Source organism: Xenopus tropicalis, chromosome 4 (assembly GCF_000004195.4).
Source record: "Xenopus tropicalis strain Nigerian chromosome 4, UCB_Xtro_10.0, whole genome shotgun sequence".
NCBI classification, from domain to species: Eukaryota; Metazoa; Chordata; class Amphibia; order Anura; family Pipidae; genus Xenopus; species Xenopus tropicalis.
Genome location: NC_030680.2, coordinates 11,532,828 through 11,556,374, shown reverse-complemented (window position 1 = coordinate 11,556,374; position 23,547 = coordinate 11,532,828). Strand labels below are relative to the sequence as shown.

General features: G+C 49.8%; 1 protein-coding gene across 1 annotated transcript in view; it reads right to left on the bottom strand.

Annotated features, from left to right (window-relative positions):
• Positions 1 to 4,814: 4,814 nt before the first annotated feature.
• Positions 4,815 to 23,547, bottom strand: part of c11orf49 (chromosome 11 open reading frame 49) — a 93,021-nt gene continuing 74,288 nt past the window's right edge. Inside the window, 6 exon segments of the mRNA NM_001079316.1 lie at positions 4,815 to 5,043; positions 5,128 to 5,191; positions 6,171 to 6,280; positions 7,538 to 7,733; positions 9,594 to 9,679; positions 14,854 to 14,938. Coding sequence (NP_001072784.1) covers positions 4,872 to 5,043; positions 5,128 to 5,191; positions 6,171 to 6,280; positions 7,538 to 7,733; positions 9,594 to 9,679; positions 14,854 to 14,938 — 713 coding nt within the window. The 3' untranslated portion in view covers positions 4,815 to 4,871.

Sequence of the window (23,547 nt, the reverse complement as noted above, 5' to 3'; positions counted from 1 at the left end):
AAGCACTCACCCCAAATCCCCCCCTAACTGGCCTTCAGGCTGGGCCCCCTTAGCCCATAACAAGGTTACAGATATATAGAAACATTGGGGTAACAGTCACCCCGCTATAGTTCCAGGGGTACCCAGGGCACAAATAAGCACTCACCCCAAATCCCCCCCTAACTGGCCTTCAGGCTGGGCCCCCTTAGCCCATAACAAGGTTACAGATATATAGAAACATTGGGGTAACAGTCACCCCGCTATAGTTCCAGGGGTACCCAGGGCACAAATAAGCACTCACCCCAAATCCCCCCCTAACTGGCCTTCAGGCTGGGCCCCCTTAGCCCATAACAAGGTTACAGATATATAGAAACATTGGGGTAACAGTCACCCTGCTATAGTTCCAGGGGTACCCAGGGCACAAATAAGCACTCACCCCAAATCCCCCCTAACTGGCCTTCAGGCTGGGCCCCCTTAGCCCATAACAAGGTTACAGATATATAGAAACATTGGGGTAACAGTCACCCCACTATAGTTCCAGGGGTACCCAGGGCACAAATAAGCACTCACCCCAAATCCCCCCCTAACTGGCCTTCAGGCTGGGCCCCCTTAGCCCATAACAAGGTTACAGATATATAGAAACATTGGGGTAACAGTCACCCCACTATAGTTCCAGGGGTACCCAGTCACCTCACTTGAAATGTTGGGGTTACAGTTGAGAAATAAAACACAACATGGGAGACAGAACACACAGTTACATGTGCAGAATAAAGTTTGTCGTTAGTAAGTAGAACAAACACGCGTGTCCCAGTCCTGATTGGCTGCCTGGAACCTACAGTGGATGAAACTGAGGCTGCTCTGTAATATTAGCTCCTGTGAGGGTGTCACACACTGACACCTAGTGGCCACTATGCACAACGCACATTCAGGCTCCATTAGAGAAAAGCTGCAGGATGTGGGTCTGACTACAGGGATTTGTATCATTACTCTACTGTACTTTCTTAAAAATGGTCTCTTGGGCTCCCCCTACCTCTCTAAAATAGGCACTGCAGGCTAAATTACAGATGCAAGAGAATTGTCCAATGAGAATCCTCCCTATCAGCAGCATGTAACACGTAGCGGCCTCCCCGAAGTTGCTGTTTGCCTGATTCCTTCTGCAAAATTTGTATGAAACCAAGAACTGAGAGACATGTAAGCAGAGCAGCACGATCTCATTGATGACTCCTCTTGCACCAATTGGGTCGCTGGCACTGAGGGCCTCAGAGACAAGATTAAATGTGCATTGTCACTTTAAGAACCCATCGCTATGGTGGCTCGACTGCAGCTTCCATCATGCTTCTGCCCTTGCCAATATATTGGAGAATACTGGGAAGGTATATGTCCCCTTTAGCCATGTTCTTAGCGGTCGCACAATCATTTTAGCCGTTAGGTTTGGGGTGCACCAATCATTTACAGGGGGCATTTACCTTCCATAGCAGCTTTACTGCAGCCATGTTCCTCCCAGGTCAGTTACACAGAGACATCTGTACAGAAAATATAGAGCCATGCATGGCATTTATCTTCCTGTGTAAGAACTATTGTAGCAGAACCCATTGTATTATTCAGAGCTTATCTGTTATCTGCTATGTAACCAGTGCGCTATAGCCCTGTAACCCAGCCATGATGCTGTCCCCACCGGGAGGTTCCTGCGGGACATGTGGCGCAACAGGGTTTATTTCCCCTACAGGGAGGTTCCTGCGGGACATGTGGCGCAACAGGGTTTATTTCCCCTACAGGGAGGTTCCTGCGGGACATGTGGCGCAACAGGGTTTATTTCCCCCACCGGGAGGTTCCTGCGGGACATGTGGCGCAACAGGGTTTATTTCCCCCACCGGGAGGTTCCTGCGGGACATGTGGCGCAACAGGGTTTATTTCCCCTACAGGGAGGTTCCTGCGGGACATAGTTACATAGTTACATAGTTACATAGTTACATAGGGTTGAAAAAAGACCTGTGTCCATCAAGTTCAACCCATCCAAGTAAACCCAGCACACCTAACCCACACCTACCAATCTATACACTCACATACATAAACTATAAATACAACCACTAGTACTAACTGTAGATATTAGTATCACAATAGCCTTGGATATTCTGATTGATCAAGAACTCATCCAGGCCCCTCTTAAAGGCATTAACAGAATCTGCCATTACCACATCACTAGGAAGGGCATTCCCCAACCTCACTGCCCTCACCGTGAAAAACCACCTACGCTGCTTCAAATGGAAGCTCCGTTCCTCTAATCTAAAGGGGTGACCTCTGGTGCGTTGATTGTTTTTATGGGAAAAAAGAACATCCCCCAACTGCCTATAATCCCCTCTAATGTACTTGTACAGAGTAATCATGTCCCCTCGCAAGCGCCTCTTTTCCAGAGAAAACAACCCCAACCTCGACAGTCTAACCTCATAGTTTAAATCTTCCATCCCCTTAACCAGTTTAGTTGCACGTCTCTGCACTCTCTCCAGCTCATTAATATCCTTCTTAAGGACAGGAGCCCAAAACTGCACTGCATACTCAAGGTGAGGCCTTACCAGGGACCTATAAAGGGGCAAAATTATGTTCTCATCCCTTGAGTCAATGCCCTTTTTTATACAAGACAGCACTTTATTTGCTTTAGTAGCCACAGAATGACACTGCCTGGAATTAGACAACTTGTTATCAACAAAAACCCCTAGATCCTTCTCCATTAAGGATACCCCCAACACACTACCATTCAGTAGATAGTTTGCGTTTATATTATTTCTACCAAAGTGCATAACTTTGCACTTATCAACATTGAACCTCATTTTCCAGTTTGCTGCCCAGTTATCTAATTTTGTCAAATCGCTCTGCAAAGCGGCAGCATCCTGCATGGAACTTATAGTTTTGCACAATTTAGTGTCATCAGCAAAAATAGAAACAGTACTGTCTATGCCCACCTCCAGGTCATTAATAAACAAGTTAAACAGCAAAGGACCAAGGACTGACCCCTGCGGTACTCCACTAACCACACTGGTCCAATTAGAAAATGTTCCATTTACAACCACTCTTTGTACTCTATCCTTCAGCCAGTTCTCTATCCAATTACAAATATTATGTTCTAGGCCAATATTCCTTAATTTGATCATTAACCTTCTGTGAGGTACTGTATCAAACGCTTTAGCAAAGTCCAAGTAGATGACATCAACTGCCATTCCAGCATCAAGGTTCCTACTCACCTCCTCATAAAAGGCAACTAAATTAGTCTGGCAAGATCTGTTACGCATAAAACCATGCTGGCACAAACTAATAGTATTGTGAACTGCATATGGCGCAACAGGGTTTATTTCCCCCACCGGGAGGTTCCTGCGGGACATGTGGCGCAACAGGGTTTATTTCCCCTACAGGGAGGTTCCTGCGGGACATATGGCGCAACAGGGTTTATTTCCCCCACCGGGAGGTTCCTGCGGGACATGTGGCGCAACAGGGTTTATTTCCCCTACAGGGAGGTTCCTGCGGGACATATGGCGCAACAGGGTTTATTTCCCCTACAGGGAGGTTCCTGTGGGACATATGGCGCAAAAGGGTTTATTTCCCCTACAGGGAGGTTCCTGCTCCTGAAGATTCCGGGGCAAATAACTCCCAGTTACCCTAATCAATGGGGAGCTGCACGTCTGTTGATTCGGAGAAGAGAATAGCGGGAAACCAGTATTGGGGGAATAAATAAAAGACGCGCACATTAATAACAGCTCTGTGGGAAACAGGCGCTTTATACACACAAACTGCTGAGGGTAGGAATCCCGTATGTACAGAGATAACAGCCGACATGCCCGGGCACCGCACATACTGTAACGGTAAGTCCCGTGCAAATACCGTCACGCTGTGATGGGGGAGATTATTAAAGGGGCAGTAATCCCTGTGTTTGCAAAGCCTTCCAGCTACATCCATGGGAGAATCTGTTTAATGCATCAATCATCTGCTGGGGGCCGGAAAAGTACTTTCCCCAATTAGTCCAACCCTGCCCCCCCCCAAACAGCTAATCCTGCTGCCCAAATACTGACCCCAACAGCTGTACCTACAGGGGGGCATGATCTCATAACAGCGCCAAGTGAGACGAGTTATACACAGCGACTGAATGAAATCTATAAAGGGGCCCTCTGTGTGGGGCCAACAGTTTCTGATGTAATGCCTGTTACTTTCTATCAGTCACCAGACTGGTACAATTCAGCAGGAACAGCCCCCTAAGTTTGCCCATAGCCTGTACAGAGAGATACCATAAAACTATGGCAGAATAGGGATTCCCCTGTACTAAGCACAATTCAGCAGGAACAGCCCCCTAAGTTTGCTCATAGCCTGTACAGAGAGATACCATAAAACTATGGCACATAGGGATTCCCCTGTACTAAGCACAATTCAGCAGGAACAGCCCCCTAAGTTTGCTCATAGCCTGTACAGAGAGATACCATAAAACTATGGCAGCATAGGGATTCCCCTGTACTAAGCACAATTCAGCAGGAATATCCCCCTACGTTTGCTCATAGCCTGTACAGAGAGATACTATAAAACTATGGCAGCATAGGGATTCCCCTGTACTAAGCACAATTCAGCAGGAACAGCCCCTAAGTTTGCTCATAGCCTGTACAGAGAGATACCATAAAACTATGGCACATAGGGATTCCCCTGTACTAAGCACAATTCAGCAGGAACAGCCCCCTAAGTTTGCTCATAGCCTGTACAGAGAGATCCCATAAAACTATGGCACATAGGGATTCCCCTGTACTAAGCACAATTCAGCAGGAACAGCCCCCTAAGTTTGAACTAGACACAAATTTCACGAATTTCAGCCTGCCTTTTTTTAATAACATCTTAAGACCACACAGAGGTCCCGCTGTTCCCTAACTCTCAGACGAATCAGTCTCTTCAGTGGAGCCGTCACTCTCCAGGTCGGGGCGCCTGCGCGTGGCCAAGCATTTCCGTGGGGAAGCCACACGTGCGATATCTCGGGAGATCAGAGCGCAGGATGATGTGGGCGAGTGGGTGATGGAGCTGGTAGAGAGCTGAGCGATTCTAAAGAGAGAGAGAAAGAGACTGCATGAGAGAGGGCACAACCCCAGCCCCCCCATAGGCCAAACTCCCCCCCCCCACACTCACAGTCTGTCAAGCTCCTTATCCAGAAGCTCATCGAGCAGTAAATGGGCTCTGTCTGGGAGCGCACCTGCAGAGACAAACGGTAAATACCTAATTACGCCCAATTATACAGCGTAACGCCCGCTAATCCCTCAGTAATAACACAGGAATTCTACTCATTAACAGTGAGACTGCCAAGGCCTACGCCTTATTGCTCGGGGTTCATGGAAGCTTTGGGGGCCGTATGAAAGGGTTAACTCTGGCAGAGGGATCTCCCCCCGTCCTGGGACATTGGGGCTTTCCATGCCCAGCTGGCAATGTATGGGAAGGGCTCATTGCGCCAATACGGGGGGGGGGGGGGGTTTCATGCTGCATGAAGCTGCGGGGGAACATGAGACGGCTGCTGCTACACGGCCTGTAATTATCCAGCCTCCCACCACTTCCTATCTGATATGTTCTACCCACAATGCAGCAGTAAGTGTAGCCTTGGCACAGAGGCACATCGCTGGCTTCAGGCCTGTAAATGGCACACACTGGGGCAGCAACCACACCCCTTACATGCCTTTCAGTTATAGCCACTAGCCGTAATCACCGAGCCCCATAAGTCAGCAGGCCCCTCCCCCTGGGGACCCAATTATAAGCCCACAGGTCCTGGGACCCCTGATTAAAAATAAACAAAACCCTTACAAATAAATCATGCCCTAAAGCAACCCCAGCTTTGTCCCAATTAAGCCAGAACTCTGCCCAATCCACCCAAACCCTGCCCACTCCACCTCAAGCCCCACCCCCATTTACAACCAGACCTCCCCCAATGGCAGCTCTGCTTTCAATTGCCTATGAACTTGTATATAAAGAAACCATTATCAGGAGTCAGTTACAGCGCCCCCTTGTGCCACAAGGTAGAACAGGTATTAACAAGTGAAAGGGGACAAACAGCCATCTTTATTTAGTATAAGCTTTAACCCCTCGCTTTAGAGGTGCAGCAGGACTTAGTGGCCCGGTGGGCTTATTAGCCAGTGGCTTACAGTAGCGCACACATCATTATGACAGTAACAAGAGCTTCTCACCGATGCTTTGGTTGATTCCTGGATGCTTGGCCAGGGCCATGAGAAAGCCATAGAAGGATACCCGCGGGGCGCTGCTCAGGATCTCACCAATTAATGGCACCGGGGGGCAACTGCAGGAGACAGGAAGCAGATATACACTGAGTAGGACCCCCAACTACATATGTGAGACATCCCAGTAACTAGAGATGTCAGGCATTGCATGAGTGCAGCAATCTGACCCCACAAGGACCAATGGAAAAGATGTAAGTTAGCAGTTACAGGTACTTTTAAACCTGCCAGATATCTGCCCAAATTCAACCCCATATCAGTAGGGCAGGCCCGTCCCAGGGCCCCATACACAGGATGAAGATGAAGGTAATTGCTGGCAGCGAGACACCTCTGCGCTGGGAACAAAGCGAGCAATTCAATTAGGGCTCTCACTGAGCATTAAAATATTTCCCCCCCAGGGGATGCTCTACAGACATGGATGAGCCACCGGGACTCATGGGAGATTAGCAGAAAGCCTGGAATGGCATGCAGAGCTGAGCAAGGTGGGACTCCCGTTCTGCCCAGGTGCCCCCCGCCTCTCCCTCCCAGGTGCAGGGTGCATGGAGAGCACCTCAGAGAGGCCACAACTATGTGACCCAGTTATTTACTCTGCAAATCCAAACACACCCAAGCGAGGAATGTGCCATGTACCGAGAGGCCTCTGCGGCAGAGAGTGAAGGCAGGGGCAAAAGGGGCCACTGCAGTTCCACTGGGCGCCACATGGTGTCAGTACAACTACACCCCCTATGCCAGGGCTTATTATAACATCACCTGCCCTTCAGATTCCAAATAAACACTGTTATCTCCTAAGCACTAGGGCCGGACAGGAGCTGCTTAAACAGTGTGAGAAAGTCTCTAATAAAGGCGCTGGGCCCCTTCTGGCTGCCGCCAGTCCGCAAGCAGATAAGCGAGCAAGCTAACTGCCAGTCTGAGCTGCCAATCTCCGTTCTTGACCATAGGACAATATTGGAGGTTGACGCCACAATGGTACAGTGCAGCCCAACATTTCACCCTAATTAACCTTCAAGCTGAGCTTCTAGGAGAATCTTGATGGGCAAATATTCTCTTCAAATTTAACCCTACCTGGCCTTCAGCTTGGGGCCCCTCAGCCATAGGAGCCCCACAATCTGGTGATAATTGCTCTAAATGGTAATGGGAAGTAAGGAGCCTGGTGTGGATCATAATCACCCTGACTCGGGGTGGTCCCATCCTCCTGGGGCAGCTCATCTTCTTACTTGCCCAAGGCTGTCACAGGGTGGTCTCTTTCACAGCTGTCTGATCCCTATAGGGGAAACTATGTGATAAAATGGGGTCCCCTGTAAGGGGACTGGCACTTATACCTGTGTCTGTATCTCTCACATAAGCTCTCCAGGCCCTGGCAGAACTGTGGTGCGTCCACCCCATCCTGGGAGCTGCTGTCGCTGGGCGGCTGGCGTTGGCGCGATGTGGCGGAGCGCGATGTCGGAACTATGACGGTATTTGCGTTCTTGCCGGTCAGCAGGTCCTGATAGAGTGCAGATGCGGTGTCCAGGAACTCTGCAAAGACAGAGAGGAGGGGGCATTAAACCCAATTAGCGTGGTGCCTACTGTGGCATTAATGTGCAGTAAACTGCTGTATAGCGATGCCAGCTGCTAAGGGATCCTGGGAGTTACCAGCAGCCCAATGGGAGTTACCAGCAGCCTAACGGGAGTTACCAGCAGTCTAATGGGAGTTACCAGCAGCCTAACGGGAGTTGCCAGCAGCCTAACGGGAGTTACCAGCAGCCTAACGGGAGTTGCCAGCAGCCTAACGGGAGTTACCAGCAGCCTAACGGGAGTTACCAGCAGCCTAACGGGAGTTGCCAGCAGCCTAACGGGAGTTACCAGCAGCCTAACGGGAGTTACCAGCAGTCTAACGGGAGTTACCAGCAGCCTAACGGGAGTTGCCAGCAGCCTAACGGGAGTTGCCAGCAGCCTAACGGGAGTTACCAGCAGTCTAATGGGAGTTACCAGCAGTCTAATGGGAGTTGCCAGCAGTCTAACGGGAGTTGCTAGCAGCCTAGCGGGAGTTGCCAGCAGCCTAACGGGAGTTGTTAGCAGCCTAACGGGAGTTACCAGCAGCCTAGCGGGAGTTACCAGCAGTCTAACGGGAGTTGCCAGCAGCCTAGCGGGAGTTGCCAGCAGCCTAACGGGAGTTACCAGCAGCCTAACGGGAGTTGCCAGCAGCCCAAGGCGGGCGAATTCCAGGGCAGCCTTATGTCTATTGGGCCCTGTATTTTGGACTTTCCCAGCATTCATCAGAGAAGGCTGCATAGGGCGCTGTGCCAGCTGCAAGGGGCTAAGGAGACACCTTATTCCTATATAGGAGCTTGGGTGTAAGGTTCCCTGGGGGCCAATCATTCAGGGGAGGGCCTATTGCAGGCATTTGGCTGATCAGCCTACAGGCCAAGCTATGTAGAAGCGTAGGCCTATGTAATCCCAGGTTGGCCAGTGATAGGTGCCCTGGTTGGGCAATGCCAACCAACCACTTCTTGGCCCTGGACTAGTTCCAAAGTCATAACGAAGGCTTAGCTTTAGCTCCAGGCTACCTGCAGAACCGGAGCTGCTCCAGAACAGCTTCCCATAGCGGATCCTCTCTGACAGACTTGATACAGGCCCAGCATGGGACCCTGGCATGCCAACATTGCCTTCTCATTAAAGTCAATGGAAAGTGACTGGCAGAATGGTCTGAAGCCATGATTGCCCGTGTCCCACTGGCGCTGACCTGCCCAGCTAGCCCTGGGTTGCTTTACAGCAGGCATTAAACATATCTGATAGTTGTGACTATTGAAACAATGTAGCAGAAGCCAGCTCGGCCTACAGTACCTGCGTGCTTCTGCTAATCAGCTGGTTTCTACATTGTTTCCATAGTCATAACTAGCGCTGCACAGAGCTGAATCGGCAGATGGGGAAGAGGAGGCCATAGGCCCCTTTCTATTGGTCCATTCATCTGGGACGAGCTCCTCTTCCCCTTGTGCCATACACTATTGGTGCCCAACATGGCCGAACCCTGGTACAAGGGGTATCTGCTTCCAGTCCATATACAGGTTGCTTTATGGCTGCTCATCCAGGGGTAAGAGCCGTTGAAAGATAGCACGGCCCCCAGAGCACAGCTGCTGTCGGATATGGAATCTTTGGTAAAAATAGGGTTTTATGGGGAAATAAAATAACTAATTTCCCCTCCAACTTCTCTAATGGAGATGGACTTGTAAGCCGTAAGGGTTAAAGCACTTGGCAGTTGCAGAAGGGCTCCGGGGGCCGGAGACACTAGACAGACACCACTTCAGGGCAAGGCTATTTAATTCCATATACACAGATGTCAGCATGAGCCGATAATAGATGGGGCCTGTGCCTGGGGGGGGGCTCGGTGACACTCACCAGAGTAATAAAACTGAATCTGGAAAGCGTAGAGGAAATCGCAGAATGACATCAGGCAGTCCATGGCGTCATCCATCAGCACAATCCTGGGGGGAGCACAAAGGCAGGTTACATTCAGTACAGGGGCCTATAGATTCTGCCCTCGGAGTCGGCATTGTGCCAATTGCACCACTGTTAGAAATGGCCTTGAACTGTAGAGCAGGGGGTTATGGGAGTCACTGGGAGAGCAGGAAGCAATTCATTATATACGATACCTGTATATTTACTGCTTTATCCCTGAATTCTGCTTTAAAGGAAATGTAAACCCAAAATAACATTTTCTTTCATAGGGAAAAATTTTATTTCTGGGTTTATATTCCCTTTAATAGCACCCAGCTGTACTGTGTTTATGAGTTAGGGGAGGTGTGCTGGAACCCCATATCTGCCCATGACTTGCATGGCATTGGGATGAGCCATTTGGGTAGCGCTGATGGGCGCAGGGTGCCAGGGAGCTGTGCCCTTACCTCCTGAATCGCCTTGCACCCGGGCTACATCTTGGTTATGCCCCAGAGCACTAAGGGGGTGCAATTTGGGCCCCTGCTCCTGCAGTTGCACCTGGGGCATTAGTAAATGACCATTGCAGCATTCACATTCCTCTGACAAGCACTTTGCCCTTTTCATCCTAAACTTGGCCACCAGAGGTCACTGCTTAACTGGAGTCTGTGAATAAGAGGTAACAGGTTGCTCTGATGAGGAACAACATGGCAGCTCCCATTCCTATGAATACACATAAAACATGCAAAAATAAAACCACTATAAACATCGGGTTTCCAAGAAAAACACTGACAGTTGTGGGGAATGGAAATACAGGGATTTAGGGCAACTGTGCCCAAATCTCTCCCTAATTTGGCCCCTAAATCCATGCCAGTCCTGTGTGGATAGAGCAAAGTGTGCCAGTCCTGTGTGGATAGAGCAAAGTGTGCCAGTCCTGTGTGGATAGAGCAAAGTGTGCCAGTCCTGTGTGGATAGAGCAAAGCGTGCCAGTCCTGTGTGGATAGAGCAAAGCGTGCCAGTCCTATGTGGATAGAGCAAAGTGTGCCAGTCCTGTGTGGATAGAGCAAAGTGTGCCAGTCCTGTGTGGATAGAGCAAAGTGTGCCAGTCCTGTGTGGATAGAGCAAAGTGTGCCAGTCCTGTGTGGATAGAACAAAGCTTGCCAGTCCTGTGTGGATAGAGCAAAGCGTGCCAGTCCTGTGTGGATAGAGCAAAGTGTGCCAGTCCTGTGTGGATAGAGCAAAGTGTGCCAGCCCTGTGTGGATAGAGCAAAGTGTGCCAGTCCTGTGTGGATAGAGCAAAGCGTGCCAGTCCTGTGTGGATAGAGCAAAGCGTGCCAGTCCTATGTGGATAGAGCAAAGCGTGCCAGTCCTGTGTGGATAGAGCAAAGCGTGCCAGTCCTGTGTGGATATAGCAAAGCGTGCCAGTCCTATGTGGATAGAGCAAAGCGTGCCAGTCCTGTGTGGATAGAGCAAAGCGTGCCAGTCCTGTGTGGATAGAGCAAAGCGTGCCAGTCCTGTGTGGATAGAGCAAAGCGTGCCAGTCCTATGTGGATAGAGTATAGCGTGCCAGTCCTGTGTGGATAGAGCAAAGCGTGCCAGTCCTGTGTGGATAGAGCAAAGCGTGCCAGTCCTATGTGGATAGAGCAAAGCGTGCCAGTCCTGTGTGGATAGAGCAAAGCGTGCCAGTCCTGTGTGGATAGAGCAAAGCGTGCCAGTCCTGTGTGGATAGAGCAAAGCGTGCCAGTCCTGTGTGGATAGAGCAAAGCGTGCCAGTCCTGTGTGGATAGAGCAAAGCGTGCCAGTCCTGTGTGGATAGAGCAAAGCGTGCCAGTCCTGTGTGGGCAGCAGTTTAAGCAATTAATACGCACAGAGGGGCTGCCAAGGCAGAGCAGGTACCACAGACATGAATGTATTTAGTGACGGAGGAGGCATTGCTGAATGCCCCGGGCAATTTTTCTCCTCTATTTCTCATATCTGAGTCAGGAAATAAGGGGCCCGGTTAAGAGGTTGGAGACTCAATGTGAGCAGCAACAAGGTTATTTACATTGGTCACAGGCTGTTGTCCCCTGTCAGTGGTGTTGGGAGTTGCAGTTGCACAAAAGCTAGAGGGCACAAAGCCGTCGGTGCCTGACCCAACTGCACACACAGAGCCATGCACACAAACACACAGAAATAGCCACAAACACACACAGAGCCATGCACACACACACACAGAAATAGCCACAAACACACACAGAGCCATGCACACACACACACAGAAATAGCCACAAACACACACAGAGCCATGCACACACACACACAGAAATAGCCACAAACACACACAGAGCCATGCACACACACACACACACAGAAATAGCCACAAACACACACAGAGCCATGCACACACACACACAGAAATAGCCACAAACACACACAGAGCCATGCACACAAACACACAGAAATAGCCACAAACACACACAGAGAGCCATGCACACAAACACACAGAAATAGCCACAAACACAAGTGGCCGCCAGTGAATTCCCTCGCACTTCACAGCCTTCTCGTTGGCGCCTCTTTCATGTTGCTTTCCAAAGGCCTCCCCTCATCTGTTTGATGTCTTGTACAAAGTGTAAAAAATTCTGTTATCTCTCCCCCCTCCCCGCTCCCCTTCTCTCCCCCCCCCACATACACACAAACACACATACATATACACACATTCCCTATTATCCTATTAAGCACTACAGATAACATTTAACAGTGATATCACCCGCAGTACATACCTGCCTTTTTAATCAAGGGGAACGTACCCTTTTGATTTTATTTCCCCTACTGAAAGCAGAGGCAACGCTATTGGTTAGTGGCCTCAGCTCCTATCCCTGCTGTTCCTATCACTCTTTGCACGTGCCAATCAGCCCGGGTATGGGCACCTTTACATAGATGATCAGGGGTAGGCAAGGTAGGCACATGTCTAGGGCTCAGATCAAGGGGCAGATCCAAGCAAATTGTAGATTGGGCTACAGACCGACCAAGTGGATGTTGTAGTGATAAAGCCAATGAATGTGGCGAGGGACAGTGGGTGCAAGTGGGAAGGCTGGAGGGGCACCGGACCAAGCAACTAGGGTACCAATAGGGGCACATTACTCCTGGGGCATCCCAATTTAATAGCCAAGTTCTCCCTTTCTTCCTGGACTTCATTTAGTAGCCCATTCCCTTGCCCAAAGGCCAATCACATTATGCACAGGCTGTTTGTCACTCAATATCTCTATTGTATTGTGAGGTTTTCATATGTTTAGGGTTCTGTTCCACTGGGTGACACCATGAGCACAGTTGTTGACCTTTTCTAAGAGGGACCCGCCGCCAAGAAGAGCCTCCATGTACTCGTATGCACCCCCAGAAGTGACGGCACGCGCGTTTGCTCTACTGAAGCCGCTGAATCTGCCCCTACCTGCTCCATATAATGTCACTGAATGTTTACTGCATTTGGAATTTGATGGGAACATTTTAAAGAAATTGGGGGAATGCAGTAGGGTGACTGGAGACTGGGGGGGAAGGTGCCAAAATCAGAATTATGCACCAAAAAATAGAAAGAGATGACAGCTTGGCATAAGTTGTCCCAACAGTGAGCAATGGTGCATGATGCACAAATGGTTATCACATCAGGGTCGGACTGGGGTGTCCTACCCAGGGGCTCCCATTTAATTCTGCTGCAATCGGGGGAGGGAGGGCAGCGGGGGAGGACAGGCAGGGATCGGTTCTGAGCCACCAGGGTTTTTTTCCTGGTGTCCCTCCGGCCCAGTCCGACCCTGTATCACATGTAGTAGTTCTAAAAAATATGACCATCCAACCCAGGTCCGGACTGGGACTCAAAATAGGCCCTGGCATTTCAAGTACACCGAGGCCCAAACAGCCCCCCAGCAGCCCAATAAATAATGACTGTCTATGGCACCTTACAGCAGCCCCTCTGGCATTTGCCTGAACCCACAGATTGCCAGTCTGGGCCTGGTCCAACCTACAGCCCTTTCATTTGTTGCCCAATCAGTGCTTCCCAAAATGTGGTCAATCAACTAATGTAAAGGGCTTTTTTAATCCAACACAGCAGCTAAAAGACCATATAATACTGTAGAAATTGTGAGCTACTGTATCCGCTGTGTCCCCATATCACCATCTTGTCCTACTGCCGCCATCTTGCTATGCTGATATCTTTATTTTTATACTATTTCCATCCTGTTCCAACTATGTTCAGAGTATCGGCTCCTTTTGGCAACCCCTTAGGTGCCCAACAGTCACACTGACGGTGGCCCAGGTACAGACAGGCGGAGGGGATTTTGCCACCAATATTGCACACTTGTGCGTTTCGGCAGAAGGTAAGAGATGGGAGCGGAGGGGCTATTTCTCGGCACGGCGTATGAATATACAGAATGTTTGGAGCCTCTGAGCAGGGAATGTTTATCTGTACATGACTCACTAGATGTGGCCACGCACTGAGCAACTAGGTAGGTTGGACAATATGTTAGAGGCAATGGCTCTGCAGAGAGTGATTTATTACTCACTTGAGATAACCGCGCCGCTCAGCCTGGATTAACTACACACTGGAGACACAAATAGAAGTTTGCAGATGGTTTAAATCTTACAGCTTTCATTTCTCCGCAGAAAACAGAAGATTGAGAGTCGGGGCAACCAATGAAGTAGCCGCGGCTGATAAGTTGAAGGAAATGGAATATGTTTTCTTTCTATCTGTTTCCTTCTATAAAGTGAGTGGGCACGGGAGCTTTGTTATGTCAATATTGTGCAGGGCTGCAGATAAGCTGGGTGTGTACAGGACACTAATGGGCCACTTGTGCAGGGAACTGGCTCACATTATAAATCAGCTTTCATGTGTAGGTGCAAGTTCATCTCATTCCTGGTTGTTTGATGACATTACATGGGATGTTAAGCACCAGCCAGGGGGCAACCATACTGGTAACTTTTGAGGTATGAACCCTTTTACACTCCTCGGTGGAGCATATGACTGCCCTACTAACTACCCTATAAAGTTGTTATTCACAGGGCTGCCTTCTTACCTTTCTTGGCTCCAGGCCCAGACTGGCAATCTGTGGGTTCAGGCAAATGCCAGAGGGGCTGCTGTAAGATGCCATAGACAATCCCTATTTAGTGGGCTGGTGGGAGCTGTTTGGGCCTCTAGAAGACAAAGCCTACTTCACAATTGCCCTTTCATTGGGATCTGCTTAGTGGTTAACGTAAGACTCACCTTGCTGCCTTCTGGGTCAGATCCTCAGGAAAATCTGGGCATAGTATCTGCAGCAAACAATGATACTCCTTCATAGACAGAAGGTCTGAAAGACACAAAAGCAGAGCACTGAGCTGAGAGGCCTACAGACATGGCTGATGATTGTAGATACATGAGATGCCAAGGGATGAGTGCTGGCTGAAGGATAAAGATCAATGGCTGGGGGATGAAGGTTGGTGGCTGAGGTATGAAGACAGTGAGCTTAGCAATATGGACTGTTGGCCGAGGACTGAAGATTGATTTCTGAATAACGAAGACTGTTGGCTGAGGGATCAAGACTAATGACTTAGGAATGGGAATTGAGAGACAAGGACTGATGGTTGTATGGATAAAGAATCATGGCCAAGAGATGAGAACCAATGGAAAAGGGATATGGACTCATGGCTGAGGGATGAAGGTTGGTGGCCGAGGTATGAGGACAGTGGGCTTAGCAATATGGACTGTTGGCCGAGGACTGAAGATTGATGACTGATTTCTGAATAACGAAGACTGTTGGCTGAGGGATCAAGACTAATGACTTAGGAATGGGAATTGAGAGACAAGGACTGATGGTTTTATGGATAAAGAATCATGGCCAAGAGATGAGAACCAATGGAAAAGGGATATGGACTCATGGCTGAGGGATGAAGGTTGGTGGCTGAGGTATGAGGACAGTGGGTTTAGTAATATGGACTGTTGGCCGAGGACTGAAGATTGATGACTGATTTCTGAATAACGAGGACTGTTGGCTGAGGATTCAAAACTAATGACTTGAGAGACAAGGACTGATGGTTTTATGGATAAGGAATGACGGCCAAGAGATGGGAACCAATGGAAGAGGGATATGGACTCATTGCTGAGGACAAATGGTTTAGGAATGAGGATCGATGGGCAACATACTGTATGAGAACTGATGGAAGAGGGATGTGGACTGATGTCTGATGGTTGAAGAGTGATGGCTAGAATGTCTGGATTATATTTGGTGTGAGATGCAGAATGAATACTGAGGGAAGTGGGAGGGCTAAAGAGCAATAACGTTTTTGAAGAACCTGTAAGGAAAACAAGGTGGGGCTTCAGCCTGAGACTTCCCAGTTTTGGTCACATAACAATAAGACCTCCCCTTACAACTCATCATCAGGTTTCATACCTTAGTCATTGGACAACCAGAAAATGACAAAGCTAATGGCTCAGAGTGGGATGGTCTGTTAAATGTAATTAATGGTGCCCATAAACTGAAGGATATTGGCCAAATCACATCAGCCCATGTATGGAACTAATATCATCACATTTCCCCATCAACATCAGCTTGAAATTGTTTATTTATTAGTGAGCTTGTGTAAATAACCCTGAATTACCCCACGTAGGTGGTCTGTAGCTATACTGTAGAGTAGTGGCCTATTTGGGTGGCCCCACCTAGGCAGGCAAAGTGACCCAATCAAACAAGTAGATCTTACAGAATATGCCCAGCTAAGCTTACAAGGAACACTGTAGCTATGCAGATAACTCAGGGTTACTACAATGCACCATCAGTTGGTACCAGTGATGTTAGGGGTACTGTACGGTACTTTCCCACCAAAGACCCAAAGTGTGTGTGTAGGTGTCTTATAAGCCTATACCCAGAGCTAAAAGGAGTTTCCCTTCATCTCCAGACAAAAATATACATGCCTAAAGCCCTTATGGCAAGTAATGCTAGAACGTTGCTGCTGCACTGATCCCCCAGCTGGGACATAAAAGACAAAGGGATAAAAGGAATCGCAAAACCCAAGGCATACAGGTAAGAGGTGAAGGATAATACCCATCAGCAAAGGCAAACTGAACTGGAAACAAAAAGGAATAATAAAGAGTAAACAGGGGATCTGTCTATATAATCCCTAAAATAAAATATCCCTTTTATCACATAAATGACGGCTATGGGCAAAAAAAAAAAGATCAAAGATGAAAAGTACTAGGATTCACCTGCCCTTCTATAGGCAATATATTATAAGAGCACACCTGCGTGTCAGAATAAGGGTATTTATTACGCAGAAATCTGTGGTGGACGATGGGGGCCCTGCAGGTCAGATCCCCCCGGGGGGCCCATGGGTCCGACACTTCATGTGTAGATGCCACAGTACTTGCTTTAGTCTGGGTATCTCAGGATATCGTTGCCATCTATGTATTGCCACTAGAGGGCATTGGTCTACTGAAGTGTAAAGATCTAGTTGGGTCAATAGATATGGCAGCTCCCACTCCAGATCCCCCTCTCCCTATCCTTCTCTCTAACCAAATCAAATCAAATGAGCTTTATTGGCAGGACCAAATACATTTAGCATTGCCAAAGCAGGTAGAGGGTGTAATGGGTGGGGTTAGGGGGTCATTATATGGGAATAGGGGTGGGGTTTAAGGGGGTGGGGATATTGGGTCAGTATATGGGGACAGGGGAAAGTCCTGTCTCTCGCAGTCTATGACAGTTTGTTATGTATTGTGCTGCCATTGTTACTCACTCTCACTCACTCTCTCTCGTGCTCTCTATCTATATATATATATAGATATATATATATAGATCAGTAACAGCTTGAGGGCTCCTTACTGGACATCCCTAAGTTATTTATTTGAAACTGGGGCCCCAGCCTTCCTGCATTACCAGGGGCCCCATGATCCTCTCTGGCCCTTATATTAGGAGGAGCAAGGCATTTACACTATTAGGCCTATATAAATACATAATTACAGATGTGCTGTGACCATTTCCATGATTATATAACAGTTTGGCTCCGCCCAATGGCAGTGGACCTGGGATTAATATGGAGGCCACCTTAGCCGGGAAGTCTCCCACGAGGGTGAATGGGCAGCGTTAGAACACCGTGTGTGTTTTCCATGTGTATAAATATCTGCAGCTCAGTATAAATTATATGGTGGCTTTCTCTCACAGATCTTCCCCTTCAGCCGCAGTCCCCTCGAGAGAGAGACCGACAGAACCACTGGCAGCCACCAAAGGCATAAGGCCGGCCACAGTCATTCAACATGGGGGGAGAAAAAACCCACTAGCACTCACTAGACAGCTGTAATAGGATGTGCTTAATGGATTGCAAGCTCTGCAGGGGTACGTAAGCACCACACCCTCAATATGGAAACCGAATCAGGTTTCTTGTAGGGTTAATTTCCCCTTTAATGAAGCTAAACGCTCTCCCAGGCCGCCGGCGAGACTACAAAGGGAAAGAAATCATTTGCTTTAGCCCAATTGGCAAATACGAAGCGGTTTCCCATGCGATGTGCAAACAACTTTCAAACGACACACAATTGGCTTTTTATAGCAGCGTGTTCTGCCCCATTAGAGCTGGAATGACTCAGGGGTGACACACGGCGTATTTACTGGGAGTCGTAGGTGGGTCGCAGCGTTTGCCCCGGCCAATCAGCCAACGGGGATCAGGCAGTCGAGTTTAAACCTGTTCTTATATATTTCGTTCACGACTGTATTATAGAATGTACCTGGTAGCATTGGGCACCATGAGGGGGGATTCCCTTATGTGTCTGTATATGTTGGCGGGGAAAGGAGGAGACAAAGGGTTAATATCGGGAATTCAGCAGAGGGAGAGAGCGACACACAAGGCAAGTGAGAGCAATTAGCTGAGGTGGGAGGGCAGACAGACGGACATGGGCCCCCCACAGTGGATATAATGGGTGCCGGAATGTACAAAGCACGGCGGGAACTGTATCGATCACAGCGGGAGCTGCCATAGTTTAACATTCGGCAACAACTGAGCTGCCTATTGGGTAATTATAAGCCCCTTGTGCTATACGGCACTATTTCCCCCAGTGGGGTCAGAATCCACCGACTGACCTCTATGCATCCTCCACCAGTCGCTGGGCCCCAGACAGACGTATGTCCCAGAAGGGCCAATTCTAAGCAACTTTTCAGTTGGCCTTCGTTAGTTATTTTGTTTATTTGACCTTTTCTTTCCAACTTTTACATGGGGGTCACTAAACTCGGCAGCCAAAAATCTATTGCCGAGGCTGCAATTTTATTGTTACTTTTTATTAATTATCTTTCTATTTAGGCCTCTCCTAACACCCCGGCTTGTTAAAGCAGGGGTGGGAAAACTAGGGCCCGTGGGCCACGTCCAGCCCGTTGGTCTTTTTTGTATCTCGCTTTGCCCCGACTCCGCAAGTCTCATCACGCGACACTTGGCATCAAGACTGCATGTAAGCGCTGGCCCGGCCCGTCTGGCAAATTTTTAAAGTCGATGTGGCCCCTGAGCCTAAAAGTTTGCCCACCCCTGTGTTAAGATCATTTAAACTGAGTTGAAATATTTAAAAAAACCCACAAACAATAAAAAATGAAGACCAACTGCAAATTGGGTTAGAATATTACTCTCTACCTCTATGGCTACCATACTAAAAGCTTATTCAAAGATGAACAACCCCTTTAATTCTCTTCTTTGCCAGTCCTCAGGCCCGGGCTGGCAATCTGTGGGTTCTGGCAAATGCCAGGGGGGCTGTAAGGTGCCACAGACAGTCACTATTTATTGGGCTGGGGGGCTGTTTGTGCCTCTGGGTATTGGGAATGCCAGGGGGGCTGTAAGGTGCCACAGACACTCACTATTTATTGGGCTGGGGGGGCTGTTTGTGCCTCTGGGTACTGGGAATGCCAGGGGGGCTGTAAGGTGCCACAGCCACTCACTATTTATTGGGCTGGGGGGGCTGTTTGTGCCTCTGGGTACTGGGAATGCCAGGGGGGCTGTAAGGTGCCACAGTCAGTCACTATTTATTGGGCTGGGGGGGCTGTTTGTGCCTCTGGGTACTGGGAATGCCAGGGGGGCTGTAAGGTGCCACAGACAGTCACTATTTATTGGGCTGGGGGGGCTGTTTGGGCCTCTGGGTACTGGAAATGCCAGGGGGGCTGTAAGGTGCCACAGACAGTAACTATTTATTGGGCTGGGGGGGGGCTGTTTGTGCCTCTGGGTACTGGGAATGCCAGGGGGGCTGTAAGGTGCCACAGACACTCACTATTTATTGGGCTGGGGGGGGGCTGTTTGGGCCTCTGGGTACTGGGAATGCCAGGGGGGCTGTAAGGTGCCACAGACACTCACTATTTATTGGGCTGGGGGGGGGGGCTGTTTGGGCCTCTGGGTATGGGGAATGCCAGGGGAGCTGTAAGGTGCCACAGACACTCACTATTTATTGGGCTGGGGGGGGGGCTGTTTGGGCCTCTGGGTACTGGGAATGCCAGGGGGGCTGTAAGGTGCCACAGACAGTCACTATTTATTGGGCTGGGGGGGCTGTTTGTGCCTCTGGGTATGGGGAATGCCAGGGGGGCTGTAAGGTGCCACAGACAGTCACTATTTATTGGGCTGGGGGGGGGGCTGTTTGGGCCTCTGGGTACTGGGAATGCCAGGGGGCTGTAAGGTGCCACAGACAGTCACTATTTATTGGGCTGGGGGGGGAGGGCTGTTTGGGCCTCTGGGTACTGGGAATGCCAGGGGGGCTGTAAGGTGCCACAGACACTCACTATTTATTGGGCTGGGGGGGGCTGTTTGGGCCTCTGGGTACTGGGAATGCCAGGGGGGCTGTAAGGTGCCATAGTCACTATTTATTGGGCTGGGGGGGCTGTTTGTGCCTCTGGGTACTGGGAATGCCAGGGGGGCTGTAAGGTGCCACAGACACTCACTATTTATTGGGCTGGGGGGGGGGGCTGTTTGGGCCTCTGGGTACTGGGAATGCCAGGGGGGCTGTAAGGTGCCACAGACACTCACTATTTATTGGGCTGGGGGGGGGCTGTTTGTGCCTCTGGGTATGGGGAATGCCAGGGGGGCTGTAAGGTGCCACAGACAGTCACTATTTATTGGGCTGGGGGGGGGCTGTTTGGGCCTCTGGGTACTGGGAATGCCAGGGGGGCTGTAAGGTGCCACAGACAGTCACTATTTATTGGGCTGGGGGGGGAGGGCTGTTTGGGCCTCTGGGTACTGGGAATGCCAGGGGGGCTGTAAGGTGCCACAGACAGTCACTATTTATTGGGCTGGGGGGGCTGTTTGTGCCTCTGGGTACTGGGAATGCCAGGGGGGCTGTAAGGTGCCACAGACAGTCACTATTTATTGGGCTGGCGGGGCTGTTTGTGCCTCTGGGTACTGGGAATGCCAGGGGGGCTGTAAGGTGCCACAGACAGTCACTATTTATTGGGCTGGGGGGCTGTTTGTGCCTCTGGGTACTGGGAATGCCAGGGGGGCTGTAAGGTGCCACAGACAGTCACTATTTATTGGGCTGGGGGGGCTGTTTGTGCCTCTGGGTACGGGGAATGCCAGGGCCTATTTTGACTCCCAGTCTGGACCAGTCCCTTTAGAGTACTTGGCTTACTTTCCAGCCTGGATAGTGCCAGCTATTTATATCGGATTTATTTATTTCCACAAGACCCCCTTGCAAGCGGAAAGCAAGTCGGGCACAGGTGGACAACATTCTTGGGACCCAAATATAGAGCGGGACCAGCCACAAAGCAGCTCCTTTCATGTTTGCAAACATTGTGCCGAGCGCCTGTGGGTTTGGAGCTGTTCCTCTGGCTCATGGAGATTGGAGCCGGGCTCCGTCGCTGCATGAACAGGAAAATAAACTGAAGGCTCCGCTCTCCTTTGGAAACTGCAGTTGCAGGAATAGAAATAAAAATAAACAAGGAGGAGGCCAAAGGGGACAGTCATCTTTCCAGCCTGTCCAAACCCCTAATTCCCCAGCAGAACACAGCGACTGCCCGTGGAGGCTCTGATCTTCCCAGAAGGAAGCATAAAATGACAGAGCTAAACTGGAGCCAGCTGTTGTAACCGCAACGGGCCCCCTGCGCCCACATGTTGGCCTGGGCCTTCCCTACCTCCGTGCTGCGCTCCCCTCCCACCGTCTCACAGTATATTTATGAGAACAAGTGTCTCGTCTGCACAGCAGTGCAATGGTTAATTGGCCAATTTGGGACATGGAAATGGGTGGCCAAAATACGAGGGGGGGGACTTTGGTTTCTGCGGCAGATTTCCAGATTATCCACAGGATTTACCAATAATGCTGCAAATAAATGCTGTCCATTCTCACGGGGGAGTCATTGGCCTTGACTGGGGTAGGCCCTGGCAACACTTGGGGGCTAATTCATTAAACCACCAACTTTTATTTTGAGAAAAAAATAGTATTTTTTCTAATTTATAGAACTTTTCGTAATGACCACAATAATATCGTTATAATTGTATGACTGTTTCTCAAAGACTATGACCATTACGGATTCATTCAAGCTTCGGTATCTTGACTCTATTTGCCAGGTTGGAGCTGCAGAGTGCCATTGAGCCCTATGGGAGACTTTCCTTGGGCCGGGTTGGAGCTGCAGAATGCCATTGAGCCCTATGGGAGACTTTCCTTGGGCCGGGTTGGAGCTGCAGAGTGCCATTGAGCCCTATGGGAGACTTTCCTTGGGCCGGGTTGGAGTTGCAGAGTGCCATTGAGCCCTATGGGAGGCTTTCCTTGGGCCGGGTTGGAGTTGCAGAGTGCCATTGAGCCCTATGGGAGGCTTCCAAAATCATGCACAGAAGGATCAAAGTCAGAAAGGTTTTCCCGCCATTTACGATCGTTCGGATCTGGAAAGTTTGTGACAGAAATTATCGTGTCAAAATGGCATTCCCGGTACCCAGAGGCACAAACAGCCCCCCCCAGCCCAATAAATAGGGAGTGTCTGTGGCACCTTACAGCCCCCCTGGCATTCCCAGTACCCAGAGGCACAAACAGCCCCCCCAGCCCAATAAATAGTGAGTGACTATGGCACCTTACAGCCCCCCTGGCATTCCCAGTACCCAGAGGCACAAACAGCCCCCCAGCCCAATAAATAGTGACTGTCTGTGGCACCTTACAGCCCCCCTGGCATTCCCAGTACCCAGAGGCACAAACAGCCCCCCCAGCCCAATAAATAGTGACTGTCTGTGGCACCTTACAGCCCCCCTGGCATTCCCAGTACCCAGAGGCACAAACAGCCCCCCAGCCCAATAAATAGGGAGTGTCTGTGGCACCTTACAGCCCCCCTGGCATTCCCAGTACCCAGAGGCACAAACAGCCCCCCAGCCCAATAAATAGTGACTGTCTGTGGCACCTTACAGCCCCCCTGGCATTCCCAGTACCCAGAGGCACAAACAGCCCCCCCAGCCCAATAAATAGTGACTGTCTGTGGCACCTTACAGCCCCCCTGGCATTCCCAGTACCCAGAGGCACAAACAGCCCCCCAGACCAATAAATAGTGACTGTTTGTGGCACCTTACAGCCCCCCCTGGCATTCCCAGTACCCAGAGGCACAAACAGCCCCCCCAGCCCAATAAATAGTGACTGTCTGTGGCACCTTACAGCCCCCCTGGCATTCCCAGTACCCAGAGGCCCAAACTGCCCCCCCCCCAGGGGGGAAAGCTAAATCACAATGTTTCCCCTCCCATTGCTACTCATGGCATCTCAGGCACTCGTGATGACGTACTGGGTGTGACTTTGTATATTCACAAACCAGTATTGTACATGTTTTTTTACTTTTATATGTTCAAAACAAAGGCAGCTTGTGTAAGCTAAGGGCTGGGGCACCTGGGGTGTTTTGACCCTCGATAACCTCTGGTGGAGACCACTGACAGTCAAAATGCCCCTTCACTGCTCCTAAGGGGATATACAATGACAACAAGAAGGGGCAATTGGAAAATGCCATACATT